Here is a 21,696-nt window from a genome sequence, read left to right as displayed (position 1 = left end):
TGTCATTTATACCAGTGTTATTCAATTGTCAGTCCATGGAGCAGTGCCAATCTACCAGAAATTTTGTGCCATCCACAAAAGTGTTACCCACCCTGATATTGTATGAAGATTATATACCAGTGGTTTTCAATCTTTTTATACTTTGGGACTGGTGAGAATAGGAGAATTATTTCAAGGATCGCTAAGGCAGAAATCACCCTGCGCATAAGCGAATTCAGCTAAGATCATTGGGTCTATAATCTTCATACAACATCAGGTTGATTCATTCCTTCCCAGACCAGCGTGAAATTTCTGGCAGAACAGCGGTTGAAAAATCCTGATTTATACCAAAGAAAGAGAAATGGTTAAATGACAGTGAGGGAATCTTCAGAATGTTTAAGAGTCTTTCAGGAAAGCAGGAGTTTGTGTGCGATGTTGGACAAATGGAGGCAAAATGCCTGTGGAAGAGGTGGTTGCGCTGGACCTGTGTTACAGCTCTGGGAAGAGCTGCCAAGCTGAAGAAGAGCTGGAAGGCACAGCAGGAAAGAAGGCCACAGCCAGTCATAAAGGCTCTTTGGGAAGAGTGGGTGTTAAAACTGTAAATGCTGTTGAGAGAGGGAAAGCAAGGGAACTAAGAGAACTTAATCAAGTGGCCAAGATGATGAATGGGAAAATAGTAGTGCAGAACAGAAAGAAGGCAGAGATAGGATTTTTCAGAGCAGTGAAATACTAAAGGTTTTGTTGTTTTTTTTAACCTAGGTGTAAATTATAAAGTCAAAACAAATAGAAGAAGCAGAAAGGTAAATTGGATCTGAATCTCAGGTCACCTTTTAGGTTTGGTATTGACACTATGGCAATACCTGAAAATTTTGGTGTTAGTGATCGTTCTCATGTGAGATTTCTGGCTTTAATGGGCACTTCTTCTGGGGCTATGGGATATTATCTCATTAGTACTTAATTTAAAACCTAAATATAACTTGGAGACTTTTACTTGGTTTTCATGTCAACAAAATAGCGATTAGAATTAAAGTAACCATCTCATTATTATTTCTTTCAGATTCTGAAGGATCAAGTCCTTTCACACCAGTGGCCGATGAGGACAGTGTGGTCTTCAGCAAGCTGACATACTTAGGCTGTGCCTCAGTAAATGCTCCCCGGAGTGAGGTAGAGGCCTTAAGGATGATGTCCATCTTAAGAAGCCAGTGTCAGATTTCACTAGATGTAACCCTATCAGTGCCGAATGTGTCTGAAGGAACTGTAAGGTAAGACCAGCTTCTTGAACTGCTTGTAACATTTGATCAGATATCTGACTTGTAGTTTAGAAATAAACAGTAGTGAACAAAAGACGTTATTCATGTAATGTTCACTACTTCTGTCACTTACGTTATCGTGTCTTCCAAGTACTATGACCCTTATGAAAGGTAGGGTCAACACTTAATTGAATGTTTTTTGGTTTTTTTTAATCTCTCCTGGTTCTTATTTCTAAAATTCAGTTCTTTCTACTTTCTTCAGAAAATATTTGGGGAAGACCTAGCATGCATCATTCGTGACACAGGTGTTGGTTCTCAAACTCAAGAGCTTCTCAGATGGCATCTGAAACTGCCCCCCATTAAATAAACAGTTTTTTTAATACTCTTTCTACTCTCGTGTGTAGCACATTAGAAATGTAAATGTTTGGAGGTAATTGAAGTATGTTGACCTGAGAGTATGCCTAACAATTTATATTTTTCATGTTCCCCCAATGCTGTTATTTCAATATTTGTCTCATTATGGATTTGAATGCTGATTTTAGTAATTAAATATTAACTATTCCAGTACAGACCCTTAATTTCTTTTTAATTACATTTTAATTACTTTTTAATTACATTACATTGGTGTGACATTGATTAGCAAAATTATATAGGTCTCGTGTACCATTCCACAAACTCATCATCTGTACACTATACTGTGTGTGTTCAACATCCCAAGTTAAGTCTCCCTCCACCATTAATCCTCCCTTTACTCTCTTCTACCTCACCTCCCATAATTACCACATTGTTGCCTGCGTCTATGAGCTTTTCTATTTCTTTCCTTAATCCTTTCACCTTTTTTACCCAGCCTCTAACCCTTTCCCTCTGACAGTTATCAGTGTGTTTTCTATCTCTGAGTCTCTTTTTGTTTGTTAGTTTCTTTTGTTCATTAGATTCCACATATAAGTGAAATCATATGCTATGTGCCTTCTCTAACTGGCTTATTTCACTTAGCATAATACCATCTATGCTATTGCAAAAGGTAAGATTTTCTTTTTTACAGCTGAGTAAATGTGCCCCTCCTCTACTGATGGGCACTTGGGCTGCTCTTGTAAATAACACTGCAGTGAACATAAGGGTGCGTATATTCTTTCAAATAGGTGATTCAGCTTTCCTTAGATATATTTCCAGAAGTGTAATTGCTGGGTCATGAGGCAGTTCCATTTTTAATTTTTTGAAGTAACTCCTGGCTGCTTTCCACAGTGGCTGCTCCAATCTGTATTCCCACCAACAGTGCACAAGGGTTCCCTTTTCTCCACATCCTCGTCAGAATTTGTTGCTTTAGTGATGATGGCCATTCTGACAGGTCTGAGGTGATATATCATTGTGGTTTTAATTTGCATTTTTTTTTGATGATTAGTGACATTGAATATTTTTTCATATATCTATTGGCCATCTCTATGTTCTTTTTGGAGAAGCATCTATTCAAGTTCTTTGCCCATTTATTGATTAGGTTGGGTTTTTTTGGTGTTGAGTTTTATAAGTTTCTTGTAAATTTTGGATATAAAGCCCTTATCAGACGTATCGGTGAAGATGTTTCCCATTCAGTGGTTTGTTTTTTCATTTCTTTGATGGTTTTCTTTGCTGTTCAAAAACTTTTTAGTTTGATAAAGTCCCATTTATTTTTTTGTTTGTTTGTTTTCCTTGCTTGAGATAATATAGTAGAAAAAATAATGCTATGAGAAATACTTGAGATTTTATTGCCTATGTTGTCCTCTAAAATTTTTATGGTTTTGTTAACAGTTAGGTCTTTAATTTTTTGTTTATTGTTTGTTTGTTTTTTAGAGAGAGGGAGAGAGGGACAGACAGGGAGAGAAATAAGAAGCATCAGTTCTTTGTTGTGGTACCTTAGTTGTTCATTGATTGCTTTCTCATGTGTGTCTTGACTGAGAGGCTCCAGCAGAACAAGTGACCCCTTGCTCAAGCCAGCGACCTTTAGGCTCTAGCCAGTGACCCCATGTTCAGGCTGGTGAGCCCACGACCTCAGGGTTTCTAATCTGGCTCATTAGGATTCCAGGTTGACACACTATCCACTGTGCCACTGCCTGGTCAGGCTAATCCTTTTTTTTCTTTTTCTTTTTTTTCTTTTTCTTTTTTTGTATTTTTTGAAGTGAGTAGCAGGGAGGCAGAGAGACAGACTCCTGCAGGTGCCTGACCAGGATCCACCTTGCATGCCCACCAGGGGGCGATGCTCTGCCCGTCTGAGGCGGAGGCCATGGAGCCATCCTCAGCACCCGGGCCAACTTTGTTCCAGTGGAGCCTCGGCTTCCAGAAGGGAAGAGAGAAACAGAGAGAAAGGAGAGGGGGAAGGGTGGAGAAGCAGATGGGCACTTCTCCTATGTACCCTGGCTGGGAATCAAACCCAGGACTTCCACATGCTAGACTGACACTCAACTGCTGAGCAAACTTGCCAGGGTCTATTTTTTTTTTTTTTAAGTTTTTTTATTTATTGATTTTTTTTTTTTTTTTTTTTTTTTTACAGCGGCAGAGATAGACAGGGACAGACAGACAGGAACAGAGAGAGATGAGAAGCATCAATCATCAGTTTCTCGTTGCGCATTGCGACTTCTTAGTTGTTCATTGATTGCTTTCTCACATGTGCCTTGACCGTGGGCCTTCAGCAGACCGAGTAACCCCCTGCTGGAGCCAGCAACCTTGGGTCCAAGCTGGTGAGCTCTCTGCTCAAGCCAGATGAGCCCGCGCTCAAGCTGGCAACCTCGGGGTCCCGAACCTGGGTCCTTCCGCATCCCAGTCCGACGCTCTATCCACTGCGCCACCACCTGGTCAGGCTATTTTTTTTTTTTTCTTAATTTATCTATTTATATTTGACATGGTGAGAGGGAGGGAGAGAGGGAGAGAGAAAGAGAAGCGGGAACTCATTGTTTCACTTAAGTTCCATTTAGTTGTGCACTCCTTTAGTTGCTTCTCATATGTGCTCTGATCAGGTATTGAACCAGTCACCTCTGTGTGCCAAGACTACGCTCTGTCCACTGGGAAACCCAGCCAGAGCTCTTTAATCCGTTTTGAATTTATTGTATATGCTGTAAGAAGATGATTTAGTTTCTTTTTTTTTTTTTTTGCATGTATTTGTCCAATTTTCCCAACACCATTTATTGAATAGACTTATCTTTGCCTCATTCTATGTTTTTGCCTTTTTTGTCAAATATTAATTGACTATAAAGACATGGGTTTATTTCTTTCCTCTCTGTTCTGTTTCATTGGCCTAGTCTGTTTTTATGCCAGTACCAGTCCCTTTATTTTTAAGATGAGGAAACTGAGATCCCAAAAAGTCTCTAGAAATGACTATTTTTTCTACTAACTAGAATAAATAACAACAAATAAATGTCTATATTAACTAGTTAACTACAGAATTCTAAATAATCAGATGAACATAGCTAAAATAAAATAACACTTTCTTTTATTACAAAAAATACATACTTTTAGAAAAATCAGAGAACTTAAACAAGCAAAAACTCAGGAAAATATTCAGTACTACTCTCTCATTGGTAATAACAGTAACATTTTGGTTCTTTAAGGCCCTCTTTGGCCCTGGCTGGTTGGCTCAGTAGTAGAGCATCGACCAGCCTTTGATGTCCCAGGTTCAATTACCGGTCAGGGCACATGGGAGAAGCCACTATCTGCTTCTCCAACCCTCCCCCTCCTCTCTCCCTCTTTCTCCTCCCTTTCTCTCTTCCCACAGATGTGGCTCAATCGGTTTGAGTGTATTGCCTTAGGCACTGGTGCTGAGAATGGCTCTGTAGAGCTTGCACTTCAGGTGCTGAAACAGCTTGGCTGCAAGCATGGCCCCAGATGGGCAGAGTGTCAGCCCCAGATGGAGGTTGCTGGATAGATCCCAGCCAGGGCGCAGGTGGGATTTGGTCTATCTCCCCTTCTCTCACTTGGAAAAGAAGAAAAGTAAACACTCTTGTGTACTTGTGTGTATATGTGTGTATATACCTGCAGACACACGCGTGCATGCATAATTATATAACTTAGAATCAACATATTTTTTTTTGTGGCAGAGATAGAGAGAGTCAGAGAGAGGGACAGACAGAAAGGAAGAGAGATGAGAAACATCAATTCTTTGTTGCAGCTCCTTAGTTGTTCATTGTTCATTGATTGATTTCTCATATCTGCCTTGACCAGGGGGGCTACAGCAGACTGAGTGATCCCTTGCTCAATCCAGCGACCTTGGGCTCAAGCTGGTGAGCCTTGCTCAAACCTGATGAGCCCGTGCTCAAGCCGGTGACCTCGGGGTCTCAAACCTGGGTCCTCTGCGTCCCAGTCTGATGCTCTATCCACTGCGCTACTGCCTGGTCAGACCAGAATCAACATTTTTAACATGCTTTCTTAGTTTTATATTATGACTCTTCATATCAATATAGTTAAAAAAAATTTTTATGGTGGCATATAATAGATTATTCAGAAATAACCAGTCTCTTATGTTTGATATTTTAGGTTTTTTAAATGAAAAGTGCTACTAATAACAACTAATATTAGGTTTTTATTGTATAGGCACATAAGTGCTTTACCTATACTTTTTTGATATACTTTTCCTATAAATAGGTCTTTTTGAGCTAAACTTTTGTATTTTTTAAATGTATAAATTCCTAGAAGTAAACTTACCAAGTCAAAAGTTTACCCATTTTTATTACTTGTGCCAAATAGCCATCTAGAAATAATGATTTTGTTTCTACCTTTATCAGTGGTGTATGAGAATGCGATTCTCTACCCTCAGAAGCATTTTGGCATTGAAAAAGAAATTTATTGATTGATTTTAGTGAGAGAGGAAGGGAGAGAGAAAGACAGAACATCAGTCTGTTCCTGTATGTGCCCTGACCCGGAATTGAACCGGCAGCCTCTGTGTTTCTGGATGATGCTCTACCCAAGCTCTCCTATCTGGCCAGGGCACATTTTGGCTTTTCATGGTGGTGTTGTAGTTGTATGTAGCTAGTAAGTTAATTCTTTAATATTGCAGTCATCTGCATATGTGATTCTACTGAGTATTTAAAGAACTATTTCACAAAGACTTAAAAATCCTAATTTTAATTATATCTGTGTGAAACATAATATTTAATAGGACACATTTCTATATGCTTCTTAGTGAGTGGTCATATTTCCAACTGAAGTTATACTTTGTTCTAATATATTTTAATTATATAAAGATATGAGAAAACCAGTTTTTCTTGCCCTATATTTTCAGGCTTTTATTAAAGTACCTTTGAACCTGGATTAAGTGCCTTAAGTATTTCCTTTATGCATAGGAGCTCCTGGGCTTTTCCGATCAATGCCCTTGGCTAGTGCTGAAATTGCATAGTTTATTTTAGTTATTTATAGTTTGTCCTCAGTCTCAGAACAGAACCTGGAATGCTGTAGGTGTCACATAAATATTTGTTGAATAATGACATTCCGTTGATTTTTCAATGAATGGCATTTTTTGATCTCTTTTTCTTATGTGTTAACACTCTGAACAGTCTATTTGCCATGAGTCGAAATAACATGATTTATGCTGCAAACACATTAGCATTTTATTTTTTTAAATAATAAAGCAGATTATGTCATTCTTTTAGGAGAAATTAGGAGTACTTTAATGATTTATTTTGGTAGTCTTAATTCAGTGGTTTTCTGTGGACTGGTGCAGGTCCACAAGAGTTAACCACCTGATGTTGTTTGAAGATTATACATCCAATGATTATATGCTCTATAATCTTTATACAACCTCAGAGTGGCTCACTCTTACACAGGCAGACCCTCACGAAATTTCTGGCAGACAGGTACCTGAAAATCATTCGTTTAATTTACCCATTGATCTCGTCTTTATTTAGTTAACAGACTATGTAAGAAACATGTACTTAACTAAGATTATTTATACCTTCTTGATTGCCTCCCTAAAATATGGGGATTATGTGGTTTTTCATATCATGGAATTATCAATAACTTCAGGAATCCACGTATGACTTAATTATCAAGATTTCAGATTAATATGATTGGCATTCCACAAAAGGTTTGTATTAACTTCTTGTTGGAAATCTAAATGAGTCTCAAATCATAGTAATGAATGTAGTGAAAATAGTCCACAATCTCTCTAATCTCTTTATATTTTTTTTTTTGGGTTTTTTTTTTCTGGACAGACTCTTAGATCCTCAGACAAACACTGAAATAGCAAACTATCCTATCTACAAAATCCTCTTCTGTGTCAGAGGCCATGACGGAACTCCTGAGAGCGACTGTTTTGCTTTCACTGAAAGTCATTATAATGCAGAGCTCTTCAGGATACATGTCTTCCGGTGTGAAATCCAAGAAGCTGTAAGTCCGTAAGAGAATACTGCATACAAATGAAATTTCACCTGTACCCTCACTGTGTTGACATGATTGCAGTTCTTATTATGGTCCTATGTAAGCTAGATGAAATTATCTGCAAGTGTTTATTTATTCCAGCCTGATAGACAGAAATACGAATGAATTAAAAGTCTGGTAAACCAAAACTTTGTTGCTTATAGTGTCAGAGTAGAACAGTTTGCTGCTTGACCAGATTAGGTAGGCATCTTGGTTCCAGTAATGACACATTTGCAAACTATTTCTTTTAGAGCTAAACTTTTAGAATTATTTTTATTTTAATAAATATATTCAGACAGTTTCTAACACTTTAGGAAGTCATTTTTCAGTTGGATTTTTAATGTTTGTAACCATTTCTTTTTTAAAACCCCTTCACTGGCCATTTAGTATTACTTGCTTCATCAGCTTAACAAATTAGATAATTTACCAAAAGGAGCGTGCGTGCTCGTGCGCTCTCTCTCTCTACCTCTGCCTCCCATCTCCCTTTCCCTCTCCCACTTTCTCCCCCCTCTTTCCTTTTCTCTTTCTCTCTCCTCATCTCCCTTTCCCTCTCTCATTCCCCCCTCCTCTCTAAAATCAATAAATAAAATCTGAAGGAAAGAAAAAAGAATCAGTAGGAAATCTAACAATAAAGGAACTGAGAATAGAAGAGTTGTTGCTGGGGGCTGGAGTGGGTGTGGGGGGGATAGGGAGAGGTTGGTAAATGGTTACAAACTTACATCTGTAGTTGAGAACACCGTATTGTACAATTAAAATTTGTTTAGAAAGCAGAAACATAAATATTCTCACCAAGAAAAAGGATAGTGTGAAATGATGAATGTGTTAATTCATCGATGGGAGGAATCCTTTTACAATGTATACATATATCAAATTACTACCATGTACACTTCAAATAGCTTACAGTTTTATGTGTCAGTTATACCTCAGTAAAGCTGAAATTAAATAATTAAAAATAAAATCAATAGAATAACGGCAACTACTCCCCCCAACAAAGTAGGTAACCTTCAGCCTTAATAAAAGTATTTTATTTCCTGTGATAACAGCCCATCTCCTCACATGTTTGGTTGTAGGTAAGCCGGATACTTTACAGTTTTGCCACTGCCTTCCGCCGTTCTGCCAAGCAAACTCCGCTTTCAGCCACTGCTGCACCCCAGACTCCTGACAGTGACATCTTTACCTTCTCTGTGTCTTTAGAAATAAAAGAAGATGATGGTAAAGGTTACTTTAGGTAGGGCATCTTATTTATTTACTTTTGAAACTGTATTACTATTCTATATTATCTGTAGTTCAAGGGAAACTCCAGGTCAGATTATACAACTGTCAAACTATAAAGTGATTGCATTTATAGGTGGAGTTTGCTTCTTTAATATAAGTGGTAAAGGAAAATAGGCAAATTGCAGAGGCAGCGTTTGAAGAAGTAAAATACCTATGTGCGAAATTGTCATGTTAATAAATTCTTTCCTAATCAAGTGGTAGCTCACTGGAAAGAGTGTCGTTGACCTAGGATGCTGAGGTCCCAGGTTCAAAACCCCAAAGTCCTTGGCTTGAGCACAGGCTCATCTGGCTTGGACACAGACTTATGAGCTTGAGCATGGGGTCGCTGGCTTGAGTGTAGGATGATGGAAATGATCCCATGGTCGTTGGCTTGAACTCAAAGGTCTCCCATGTGAAGTCCAAGGTTGCTGGCTTGAGCAAGGGGTCATTGGCTCTTCTGGAGCCCCCCAGTCAAGGAACATATGAGAAGCAATCATTGAACAACCAAAGTACTTCAACAACAAGTTGATTCTTCTCTCTCTCTTATTCTCTCTCAAAAAAAAGTTATGTATACACACACACACACACACACACACACACACACACACACACACACGGGGTCCTCGGGTTATGACAATTTAGTTCCTACAGCAGTGGTGTAAGTTGAAACACACCCTAGCCTAACACAAATGGAACACCTGTTCTTTTAATAGTCCAAAATGGCATAGGTAAGCATGCTGGGGATGCCAACTCCCTCACTTATAACTCATAGGCTGTGTTACTATGTATTCTTCCGTCATGTGCAGCCAAAGTTAGTTCACCCACGTAGTTGGTTAGTATGACGCTAACGGTGTAAGGTGAAACACTCATGTCTCAATTTTTAAAGTTTTTATGGGAGTGAGCATTATAAACTTGAAACATATTGTCGAAGCTGTCCTAACCCAAGGACCCAGTATTTTCTTTTAGATAGACTCAAAATAATTATCTGATGACTAATGTGAAATAATAACAGAAATAAAGCCAGCTGGATTTGTTTTGCTGGGGGTTTTGTTTTGTTTTTGGTTGGTTGGTTGTTTTAATTTCTTTTAATAATCAAAAGATCTTAAGGCTGTTGAAATCAAGTTTTACCACTAAGGTTTATCTGAATACATTGAAAGGGGAGAAATGAGGTTTGTGTCTGCAGACTAACCTTACATATAAGGTCGGAAATAAATGATTTGGGATTTTAAGTAAAATGATATTTTTTTGAGTCATGAAAAGAACCCTGGAATAGAAACAAAAACTCCCCTGCCCCAAAAGAGCAAGCTGATAGACTTAACCTAACCGTATCAATAATGACATTAAATATATCATTGGCTAAAACACCCAATTATAAAGGAGATTCTCCTGCAGGATAAAAAAGCAAAAAACAAATTATGTTGCTTTCAATACCTAAGATATAAAGAAATGAATTGATTAAACTATTAAAATGTAATACGATTTAACAAATCAAAACAAAGCTGGAGTGGCTATATTAATATCAGATAATTTCATAATAAAAATACAGTGTGTCCGTAAAGTCGTGGTGTACTTTTGACCGATCACAGAAAAGCAACAAAAGACGATGGAAATGTGTAATCTGCACCAAATAAAAGGAAAACCCTCCTGGTTTCTGTAGGATGATGTGGCAGCATGTGCGCATGCACAGATGATGACGTAACACCGTGTATACAGTGGAGCAGCCCACGGCCATGCCAGTTGAGATGTGGACAGCACAGAGGAAAGTTCAGTGTGTTCTGTGGCTGGCTAAATTCAAATCCGTTGACCAAAGTGCAACATAAATATCGGCGTGTTTATAACGAAGCGCCATCACATAGGAATAACATTACTCGGTGGGATAAGCAGTTGAAGGAAACCGGCAGTTTGGTGGAGAAACCCCATTCTGGTAGGCCATCAGTCAGTGACGAGTCTATAGAGGCTATACGGGATAGCTCCCTAAGGAGCCCTAAAAAATCTGTGCGTGAGCCCACATCGAACTGCACTGAAGAGGTATGAAACTGGGAGAGTTTACCTTTTATTTGGTGCAGATTTCACAGTTCTATTGTCTTTTGTTGCTTTCCTGTGACCGGTCAAAAGTGCACCAGACTTTACGGACACACTGTATATAAAAACAATTTTAAAAAAAGAAATAAAAACTTAGATTTAGTTTAATTATTGCTACTATTAACAGTGTGACCTTTTCCAAGTTTCTTTACATTTCCTGGCAGTGGCTTTCTTACTTATAAAATGAGGTGGGTGAACTAAGATCCTTTCTAATTTTAAAATACTATGGTCAGAAAATGATTGGATTTTTTCTCCATGGCCCAAATCACAAAGTGAATGCTACTTGAAATTATAATCAATAGTTGCATAGAGAAGTCTCATTTCTCTGAAATTAATTTGTAAAGTGAAGAATGTGAAGTTACATCAAAATATTAATTCCTTGCCCTGGCTGGGTTGCTCAGTGAATAAAGCATCCCCACTTTCCCTCACTACCCCTCTTTCTCTCCCTCAAATCAATGGAAAAAAATTTTTAAATAAACTTTTAAAATATATCTAATATTTGCTTTTAAAAGCTAATATTTGCTTTTAAATCAGAAGACACAATGACACTAACTCATCTGGAATACTGGTAATTTATTAGTCTCCCTTCAAAGATTTTGGAATTGTCATGCCATCTGGTGGCCAATTTTGTGTATAATGCAGCTTCAACTTTGATTTGTGCACTAAGTGTAGGAGGCATGGTGCTCTGTGCTTTCTCTTTAGTTTTATTTCCATTCTCAGAGCAATACTGTGGCGTGGTGCTTCCTGCAGTCTGCATTCTTGCCCTGTAAACTTTGTAATTATTTTTTTCCTTTTTAAGAAACAAAATAGTTTTTTTTAACTACATTGTTTCTCTTTATTGAAGATATTTATGTAGTTTCTGTTGAAATTCCACTTGTGAACAGGAAAGATTTTTAAGATATCTCAGAAGAGATATGGTAGGATAACTTCCTTCTGCAACCAGGCATGTTCAGGTTAGAACAATCACAATTTACCAACATCCCCATTCTATATATTAAACTCATGCCAAGGAGATGCTGTACAGAAAATCCCTGGGCTATCAGATTTGCTTGTCACATTTGTTAGGACTTTGCTCTCTTTTTGTTCCATGGTTTTACCAAATTTGTAGCTTTTAGTAGAAAACAGTGTTGTGTAACATAATAGTGATGAAATCATTAAAAAGTATTCTATTCTATGTGAGCTTTCAACTTGTCAAGCACAGTTCCATTTACCCAGTGATTCTACCATATGGTTTTACCAAAACAAAAATATAGGCAAAGTGCCTTGGCAACGATTAATGCTCTTTTCTTCTTTTAAAATATTTTATTTATTGATTTTTATTTATTTCTTTTTAGAGACAAAGAGAGAGAGGGATAGACAGACAGGAACAGAGAGAGATGAGAAGCCTCAATCGTTAGTTTTTCGTTGCAACACCTTAGTTGTTCATTGATTGCTTTCTCATATGTGCCCTGACTGTGGGCCTTCAGCAGACCGAGTAACCCCTTGCTCAATCTAGCAACCTTTAATCCAAGCTGGTGAGCTCTGCTCAAACCAGATGAGCCCACGCTCAAGCTGCTGACCTTAGGGTCTCGAACCTAGGTCCTCCGCATCCCAGTCCAATGAATGCTCTGTCCACCGTGCCACTGCCTGGTCAGGCTTTATTTATTGATTTTAGTGAAAAAGGAAGGAAGAGAGAGAGAGAGGGAAAAAAGGAACATCAAGCTGTTCCTATGTGTGCCCTGACCAGGGATCGAACCTGCACCCTCTGCGCTTTGGGATGATACTCCAGCCAACTGAGCTATCCGGCCAGGCTTGGATTATTGCTTTTTTTTTTTTTTTTCTGAAAATGTATAGCTCTTACGTTATTAAAATTAGGAACCTGCCTTTCAAATTTTCCCTTTGGAAGGTGGAACATTTTCATTTATTATTGTCTTATTTAATCTAACCCTGTTAAATAGCCTTGATATTTAATATTGTACTTGTTTTGTATGTAAAGAAACCCAGGGAACTTAAGTCTGGACCTCGGTTCTTAATTTATACAATAGGAATTAAATGTAAAATCACCTAGTTGAAGCCATTCAATGATATAATGACAAGACCAAAAATATAATTTAGAACCCCTGAGATTAGTGAGTAAACTTCCACAGTTTACACTCTGCTTCCTGTTAATGTGGCTTTTTCTTGCCCTTCAGACTCAGCACACCAAAGACAACTTTTATTTCCATTTAAATAACTGCTGATAGATGCGATTACATTTTTCAGTAAACATAATAGCCCATCTGTCACCAACTTGCACATCCACAAATACAACTGTGAATGGAAAACGGTATTTTCAATCCATATTTGAGAATCTAATGTATGTATGCAGATGATCATCTTAAGTTGGATGTTAGTTTTCAGCTGGGAGGTGGGGTATGTGTTTGGTGCTCCCTAACCCCCATGTTAAGAGTCAGCTGAATTCAGCATCCACTGAACATAGAGAACTAGTGTACCTATTACCTGTTGAAAATTGAGACCTATATATATATATATCATATGTGAAAATTTCTGTCAGCCACAATATTTAACAGTTGGTATGAAAAAGTTTTTCTTTTTACATGTTTATCATTTTTTTTTAATTTTTATTAATTTTAACGGGGTGACATCAATAAATCAGGGTACATATGTTCAAAGAAAACATGTCCAGGTTATCTTGTCAATTATGTTGCATGCCCATCACCCAAAGTCAGATTGTCCTCCATCACCTTCTATCTAGTTTTCTTTGTGCCCCTCCCCCTTCCCCTCTCTCTCTGTCTCTCTCCCTCTCTCCCCCACCCCAACCACCACACTCTTGTCCATGTCTCTTAGTCTCGTTTTTATGTCCCACCTACGTATGGAATAATGCAGTTCTTGTTTTTTTCTGATTTACTTATTTCACTCGTATAATGTTATCAAGATCCAACCATTTTGTTGTAAATGATCCGATGTCATCATTTCTTATGGCTGAGTAGTATTCCATAGTGTATATGTACCACATCTTCTTTATCCAGTCATCTATTGAAGGGCTTTTTGGTTGTTTCCATGTCTTGGCCACTGTGAACAATGCTGCAATGAACATGGGGCTGCATGTGTCTTTATGTATCAATGTTTCTGAGTTTTTGGGATATATACCCAGTAGAGGGATTGCTGGTCTGCACCAGGTTGGCCAAGTGGTTAAGGCGTTGGACTTAAGATCCAGTGAACATGTTTGTCATTTCTATACTCCTTTACTAAGATATTTGACATTTTTGTTAATGTTTTAGTGAGAAGTAGAGAGAGAGACAAGAAGGGAGAGATATGAGAAGTATCGGCTCATAGTTGTGGCACTTTATTTGTTCATTGATTGTTTTTCATACACACCTTGATGGGGTGGGAAGTGGAGGCGCTCCAGTGACCCCTTGTTCCTCAAGCCAGCTGGTAAGCCTACAGTTAAGCCAGTCAAGTCAGATGAGCCCACGCTCAAGCCGGTGACCTCAAGGTTTCTCACTTGGGACCTCAGCATCCCAGGTTGACACACTATCTACTGCGCCACCACTGGTCAGACAAGATCTATGACATTTTTTGTGTGTGTGACAGAGACAGAGAGAGGGACAGATAGGGACAGACAGGAAGACAGACAGATGAGAAACATCATTTCTTCACTGTGGCTCTTTTAGTCGCCTTAGTAGTTCATTGATTGCTTTCTCAAATGTGCCTTGACCGGGAGGCTGCAGCAGAGTGAGTGACCCCTTGCTTAAGCCAGTGACCTTTGGGCTCAAGCCAGCCACTTCGGGGTTTCAAACCTGGATCCTCCGTGTCCCAGTCCAACACTCTGTCCACTATACCACTGCCTGGTCAGGCAAGATCATTGACATTTTAAAATCTCGGTATTGTAGAATGTTCTCTCTCTCTCTCTCTCTTTTTTTTTTTTTTTTTTGTATTTTTCTGAAGTGAGAAGCAGGGAAGTAGAGAGACAGACTCTACCACATGTGCCCAACCAGGATCCACCCAGCATGCCCACAGGGGGCGATGCTCTGCCTATCTGGGGTGTTGTTCCATTGCAGTCAGAGCCATTCTAGCGCCTGAGGTGGAGGCTATAGAGCTGTCCTCAGCGCCCTGGCCAACTTTGCTCCAATGGAGCCTTGGCTGAGGGAGGGGAAGAGATAAAGAAGAGGGGGAAAGGTGGAGAAGCAGATGGGCGCTTCTCCTGTGTGTCCTGGCCTGAAATCAAACCCGAGACTTCCATACACCCGGCCAATACTCTACCACTGAGCCAACCAGCCAGGGCATAAAATGTTCTTAAATTTGTTACTGTGTAGGCTCAAGCAATGAATGTACTACTGAGTACAACAACAGATGAATGCTTCCCTTCCCCTCCCCTCTCTCTCCCTTCCTCTCTTTGTCTTTCTAAAAATCAATAAGTAAAAATTGTAAGCCCTGGCCAAATGCTTGGTTGGTTGGAACATCCATCTCAAAGCTCAGAGGTTGCCAGTTTGATCCCTGGTCAGGGCACATACAGAGAACAGCTCAACGTTCCTGTCTCTGTCTCTCTTTCCCTGTCTTTCTAAATTAAAAAAAAAATTTTTTTTGATTAATGTATAAATGTAGAGGAGCTTCAAACTAAAATATTATTCCTTCCAAGTTTATTTTTTCAGAGCCACATTGCAGTGTGAGTTGGTGCTTACCTCTCATGTAGCCTTTTATGTTGTCTTCTAATGATTTTGTTGCCATTATTTTAAAGTTGTAGAGCAAAAAGACACGATTTAGACTTGCTGCATATTGGCTTTTTGCCATAGGCAGATGTTTGCCTTTGAGAACAAATGAGCTAGAAAAAGTGGTGTGTGGGAGACTTGGGGATTATTTTGATTAAAATGTCATTTTAAGACTATGTCCTTTTTTTTTAAGCTGATTTTAGAAGTATTCTTAGAATTACAGTCATACCTCAGAGATATGCAGGTTCCATTCCAGACCACTGCAATAAAGTGAATATTACGATGACAGTCACATAATTTGTTTGGTTTACCAGTGCACATAAAAATGATGTTTATGCTGTACTTTTTTCTTTTTTTTTTTTTTTTTTTACGGAGACCGAGAGTCAGAGAGAGGGATAAATAGGGACAGACAGACATGAACTGAGAGAGATGAGAAGCATCAATCATCAGTTTTTTGTTGTGGCACTTTAGTTGTTCATTGATTGCTTTCTCATATGTGCCTTGACCGTGGGTCTTCAGCAGACTGAGTAACCCCTTGCTCAAGCCAGCGACCTTGGGTCCAAGCTAGTGAGCTTTGCTCAAACCAGATGAGCCACACTCAAGCTGGCTACCTCGGGGTCTCGAACCTGGGTCCTTGACATCCCAATCCAACGCTCTATCCACTGCGCCACCGCCTGGTCAGGCTACGCTGTACTTTAAAGTGTACAATACCATATGTCTAAAAGCAGGGTTCCCCAAACTACGGCCTGCGGGCCGCATGCGGCCCCCTGAGGCCATTTATCAAGCCCCAGCCACACTTCTGGAAAGGACACCTCTTTCATTGGTGGTCATTGAGAGGAGCATAGTTCCCTTTGAAATACTGGTCAGTTTGTTGATTTAAATTTACTTATTCTTTATTTTAAATACTGTATTTGTTCCCGTTTTGTTTTTTTTTTTTACTTTAAAATAAGATATGTGCAGTGGGCATAGGGATTTGTTCATAGTATTTTTTATAGTCTAGCCCTCCAACGGTCTGAGGGACAGTGAACTGGCCCCCTGTGTAAAAAGTTTGGGGACTCCTGTCTAAAAGACTCTATGTACCTTAATTTAAAAATAATTTATTGCTTAAAAATGGTAACCATAATCCGAGCCTTTGGTCAGGCATAATCCTTTTGCTGGTGGAGGGTTTTGTCTTGATATAGAGGGCTGCTGGCCAATTGGGTGCTGGTTGCTAAAGGTTGGGGTGGCTGTGGTAGTTTCTTACACTGAGACAGTGAAGTCTGTTACATCAGTTAACTCTTCGTTTCACAAACAGTTTCTCTATAGCAGGGGTCTCAAACTCAACACAGCATGTGGGCCGCAGAGCAAGATCACAGCCGTTCGGCGGGCCGCACTAGGTCTACAAAAGGCAACTGTTACGCAACACTGCAGTTGAAAACAAACAAAAAAATCAGTACAAAATTGTTCGGCGGGCCGCGAGTTTGAGACCCCTGCTCTATAGCATGTGGTGCTGTTTAATAACATTTTACCCAGTGAGACTTCTTTCAAAATTGCGATTAATCCTTTCCAACCCTGCCACTGCTTTGCCATAAGCTTATGTAATCTAAATTCTTGGTTGTCATTTCAACAGACTTCACAGCAACTTCACCAGGAATAGATTCCATCTCAAGAAACCATTTTCTTTGCTCATCCACAATAAGCAACTCATTGATGAGTTTTGTCATGGGATTGCAGCAATTCAGTCACATTTTCAGGCTACACTTCTCATTCTCTTGCTATTTCCACCACATCTACAATATTCTCTTTCACTGAAGTTTTGAACCCCTCAAAGTCATTTAGGAAGTTTGGAGTTAACTTCTTCCAGACTCCTGTTAAACCTTTTTACTTGAATCATGAATGTTCTTAATGAATTAGAATGGTGAATCCTTTCCAGAAGTTTTTCAATGTACTTTGCCCAGATCTTCAGAAATCGCTATCTGTAGCAGGGATAGTCTTTCTTAGGACATTTGTTTCTTTTCTTCCTTACTTACTTCCTTCCTTCCCTTCCTTCCCTTCCTTCCCTTCCTTCCCTTCCTTCCCTTCCTTCCCTTCCTTCCCTTCCTTCCCTTCCCTTCCTTTCCTTTCTTTCTCTCTCTCTCTCTCTCTCTCTTTCTTTCTTTCTTTCTTTCTTTCTCTCTTTCTTTCAATTCAGTGAGAGTAGGGGAGGCAGAGACAGATTCCCACGTGTGCCCTGACTGGGATCCACCCGGCAAGGCCACTAGAGGGTGATGCTCTGTTGTTCAGCAACCAAGCTCTTCCCAGCACTTGAGCAGAGGCCATGGAGCCAACCTCAGGGCCAACTCGCTCCAATCGAGCCATGGCTACAGGAGAGGGGAGAGAGAGAAGGGAGGGGGGGAAGGGTGGAGAAGCAGATAGTCACTTCTCCTGTGTGCCCTCACTGGGAGTTGAATCCCAGACATACACACGCTGGGCTGATGTTCTACCATTGAGCCAACTGGACAGAGCCACGACATGTTTTTCTTAAATCCTAAGACTTAAAATTTGAAATTACTTCCTGATCCATGGGCTGTAGAATGGGTGCTCTGTTCACAGGCATGAAAACAACGTTAATCTCATTGTGTATCTCCATCAGAGCTCTTGGATGATCAGGTACATTGTCAGTCAGCAGTAATATTTTGAAAGGCATCTTTTTTTCTGAGCAGGAGGTTGTCAAAAATTGGTATAAAATATTCAGTAAACCATGTCATAAGCAGATGTACTGTTATCTAGGCTTTGTTCTATAGAGAGAGAATGGACAGGGTAGATTTAGCTTATTTCTTAAGGGCTGTAAGGTTTTTGAATGGAAATGAGCATTGGCTTCAACTTGAAATCACCAGCTGTACTAGCCCCTAACAATAGAGTCAGCCTGTCCTTTGAAGCCAGGCATTGATTTCTCCTCTCTGTCTGTGAAAGCCTGATGGCACCTTCTTCCAGTATAAAGCTGATTCATCTACACCAGTGGCAGTCAACCTGGTCCCTACTGCCCACTAGGGGGCACTCCAGCTTTCATGGTGGGCGGTAGCGGAGCAACCCAAGTATAAATAAAAAGATAGATTTAACTGTAGTTAAGTTGTTTTATAAAGACTTATTTTGCCAAATTTAGCAAAAATCTGACATAAAGTACTTGGTAATTATTATATGCTTTAACTTGCTGTAATTCTGCTTTATAAATTTTATAAAGTAAAGTTACTTCCCTACTTTATAAATCACCATGACTGTGGAACCGGTGGGCGGTTAGAAAATTGTACTACTAACAGATACAAAAGTGGGCAGTAGATATAAAAAGGTTGACTACCCCTGATCTACACTGAAAATCTGTTATTCAGTGGATCTACCTTCATTAAATATATCTTACCTAGATCTGGATAAGTTGCTGCAGCTTCTACATCAGCATTTGCTACTTCACCTTGCACTTTTATGCTAAGTAGATGGCTTCTTTCCTTAAACCTCATGGACCAGACTCGGCTAGCTTCAGCCATTTCTTCAGCAGCTCTCTCACCTGTCAGCCTTCATAGGCTTGAAAAGAGTTAAGGAATTACTCGGGATTTGGCTTAGGTTTAAGGGAATGTTGTGGCTGTTTGATCTTTTGTCCAGACCACTGAACATTCTCCATATCAGCAATAAGGCTGTTTCACTTTATCATTCATGTGTTCACTGGAATAGTACTTTTAATTTACTTCAAAAACTTTTCCTTTACATTCACAACTTGGCTAACTGTTGGGTGCTAAGAGGCCAGGTGCCTCAGCTTTCAACATGCCTTCCTCATTAAACTTAATCATGTATAGCTCTTGATTTAGGGAGAGAGTTGTGACTCTTCCAGTTACTTGAACACATATAAGCAATTGTAGGGATATTAATTGGCCTAATTTCAATATTGTTGTGTTTTAAGAAAGAGGGAGGCCTGAGGAGAAGGAAGAGATAGGAACGGCTAGTTGGTGAAACAGAATACACACAACATCTATTAAATTTATCATCTTACATTAAGAATAGTAACATCAAAGATTGCTGATCCCAGATCACCCTAACAAATATAGTAATTAAAAATTTGAAAGACTGCAAGAATAACATGAGCCACAGAGATACACTATAAACAAATGCTTTTGGAAAAAATGGTGCTGATAAAATTGCTTTGATGCAGGGCTGCCACAAACCTTCACTTTGTAAAAAACATATCTGTAAAGCACAGTAACGCAAAATGCAGCAAAACAAGGCATGCCTGTATTACAGAGGTTTATAATTAGTTTATCGCTGCTTCAGGAAGTGATAAGCAACAGCTCCCTGTTCACCATATCCTTCTCATCTTTGATTTTTTTTAAGTATCTTGTTTTGAAATTTAAAGGATCTTTGATTAAGTACCTTTTACTATGTTTTTAAACAAATAAGGCAATAATAATTTATTTTTCAAAACCAGTGACTAAAAAAAAGAAAGAAAACTAACATTTTTTTGGACACCTGTGTGCTGCATGCTAGGTGCTTAACAAATATGTAATTTTTACAGCAACAACAACAAAGAAAACTAAAGGGGATAGAGAAATGCTCGTTCTAACTTTTAGTGTATTATATATAGTATCGATATTTGTACATCAAGAGGCAGATGATAATTTTTAAATTTTCATGATCAAATCTGATTCTTTTCTGGGCTTAGGTTTTGTAACATAACAAAAAGTGTTCTAGTATATGTCATAAGAAAATAATTTCCAAAATTAATGAAACATGTTGTTCTACAGTGCAGTTCCTAAAGATAAGGACAGGCAATGCTTTAAACTACGCCAAGGAATTGATAAGAAGATTGTCATCTACGTGCAACAAACAACTAATAAAGAACTTGCCATTGAAAGGTAAACATTTTTTGTCAGTTTACCTTAATGTAAATTTTAGTTTTTATCCATCTAGTGCAATAATATACTATATTCAAAAATGTATTTGCAAATATTTTCCCTTGGGAATTCTCTTGATAATTGAAGTAGCTGCTTCATTCACTTTGAATTAATTTCCATAAATTTTCCATAAATATGCTGACTTTATGTGCTAATAAACAGGCAGACATAAAACTTGCTTATTTCACTGAAAGAAGTAAGTATTGTTTTGGCTATACTAATTTATTGATAATTTTAATGTGTCCTTTTTTCCATCAGTGAGAATTTTTTTAAGTGACCTAATTTAAACATCTTTTTTGTGTTTTTTCCAAATTTATGTCAGTTCTTTTTTTGCAGGTGTTTTGGTCTTCTCCTTAGTCCTGGAAAAGATGTACGAAATAGTGACATGCACTTGTTAGATTTGGTAAGGCTTTGTGTTTTTTTTTTAATTTATACACTATTTCCTAAGAAAAAGGTGTTTCACTTTATCTCATCTGAATCTATAATTAAAACACATTATGAAGGTGTTCTTGTAAGCTATAAAGCAGTAAGCAAAGATAAGGAAATTTCTGGCTTGATATTGACTAGCTTCTTGACTATAATAGTGAATACTTCTTGTTTATCATATGGGGTTGATGTGGGAATCAAAGGAAAAATGTTGTTAGTAAATTGTTTGCAAACTATCATGAGCTTTGTAAAAGTAGAGGTGTTATTTCTATTATATGGAAATATTTTCAAAACTAAAATTTAGTAATTACTCACTTGACAGAAGAATTCAACATAGGTTTAGGTAGTAAATTTCTCTAATGTTTATACAGGTTGATATGATTTCCAGGCACTTACAAGTTTTTAGAAACAGTTACATAAATAGCACAGCTTTGATTTTAACAGTAATTATTGAACTATACTCCTACCTTTAAAAAAAATCTGGTTCTTTTTTATATTCTTAAATTTCTGCAATTCCTGTTTTTCAAGGCAGCAAAATGGGGGTTAGCTGTTGTTTTCTTACTTTGCCATTATTGTTCGTTTTACTCTTCAGGAATCTATGGGTAAAAGTTCAGATGGAAAGTCATATGTTATCACTGGGAGCTGGAATCCAAAATCCCCACATTTTCAAGTTGTAAATGAAGAAACTCCTAAAGGTAATGTGGATTGCTGATGTCATGGACATTTTAGTCCCAAGAAGATACCCAA

At 38.5% G+C, this 21,696-nt stretch overlaps 1 protein-coding gene across 5 annotated transcripts in view; it reads left to right on the top strand.

The window, feature by feature from the left end:
- The window catches only part of RABGAP1 (RAB GTPase activating protein 1), a 188,147-nt gene that overhangs the window by 55,879 nt on the left and 110,572 nt on the right, over positions 1 to 21,696 (top strand). For all 5 annotated transcript variants that reach the window (XM_066367221.1, XM_066367220.1, XM_066367224.1 and 2 more), the window contains 6 exons: positions 1,037 to 1,241; positions 7,400 to 7,574; positions 8,675 to 8,832; positions 20,374 to 20,484; positions 20,860 to 20,926; positions 21,542 to 21,644. In XM_066367221.1, the coding sequence (XP_066223318.1) occupies positions 1,037 to 1,241; positions 7,400 to 7,574; positions 8,675 to 8,832; positions 20,374 to 20,484; positions 20,860 to 20,926; positions 21,542 to 21,644 (819 nt within the window). The remainder of the gene's footprint in view (positions 1 to 1,036; positions 1,242 to 7,399; positions 7,575 to 8,674; positions 8,833 to 20,373; positions 20,485 to 20,859; positions 20,927 to 21,541; positions 21,645 to 21,696) is intronic.

The sequence above is a fragment of the Saccopteryx leptura genome, chromosome 2 (genome assembly GCF_036850995.1).
Source record: "Saccopteryx leptura isolate mSacLep1 chromosome 2, mSacLep1_pri_phased_curated, whole genome shotgun sequence".
NCBI lineage: Eukaryota > Metazoa > Chordata > Mammalia > Chiroptera > Emballonuridae > Saccopteryx > Saccopteryx leptura.
The sequence above is the reverse complement of the archived record's forward strand: the minus strand, read 5'-3'. Positions and strand labels throughout refer to the sequence as shown.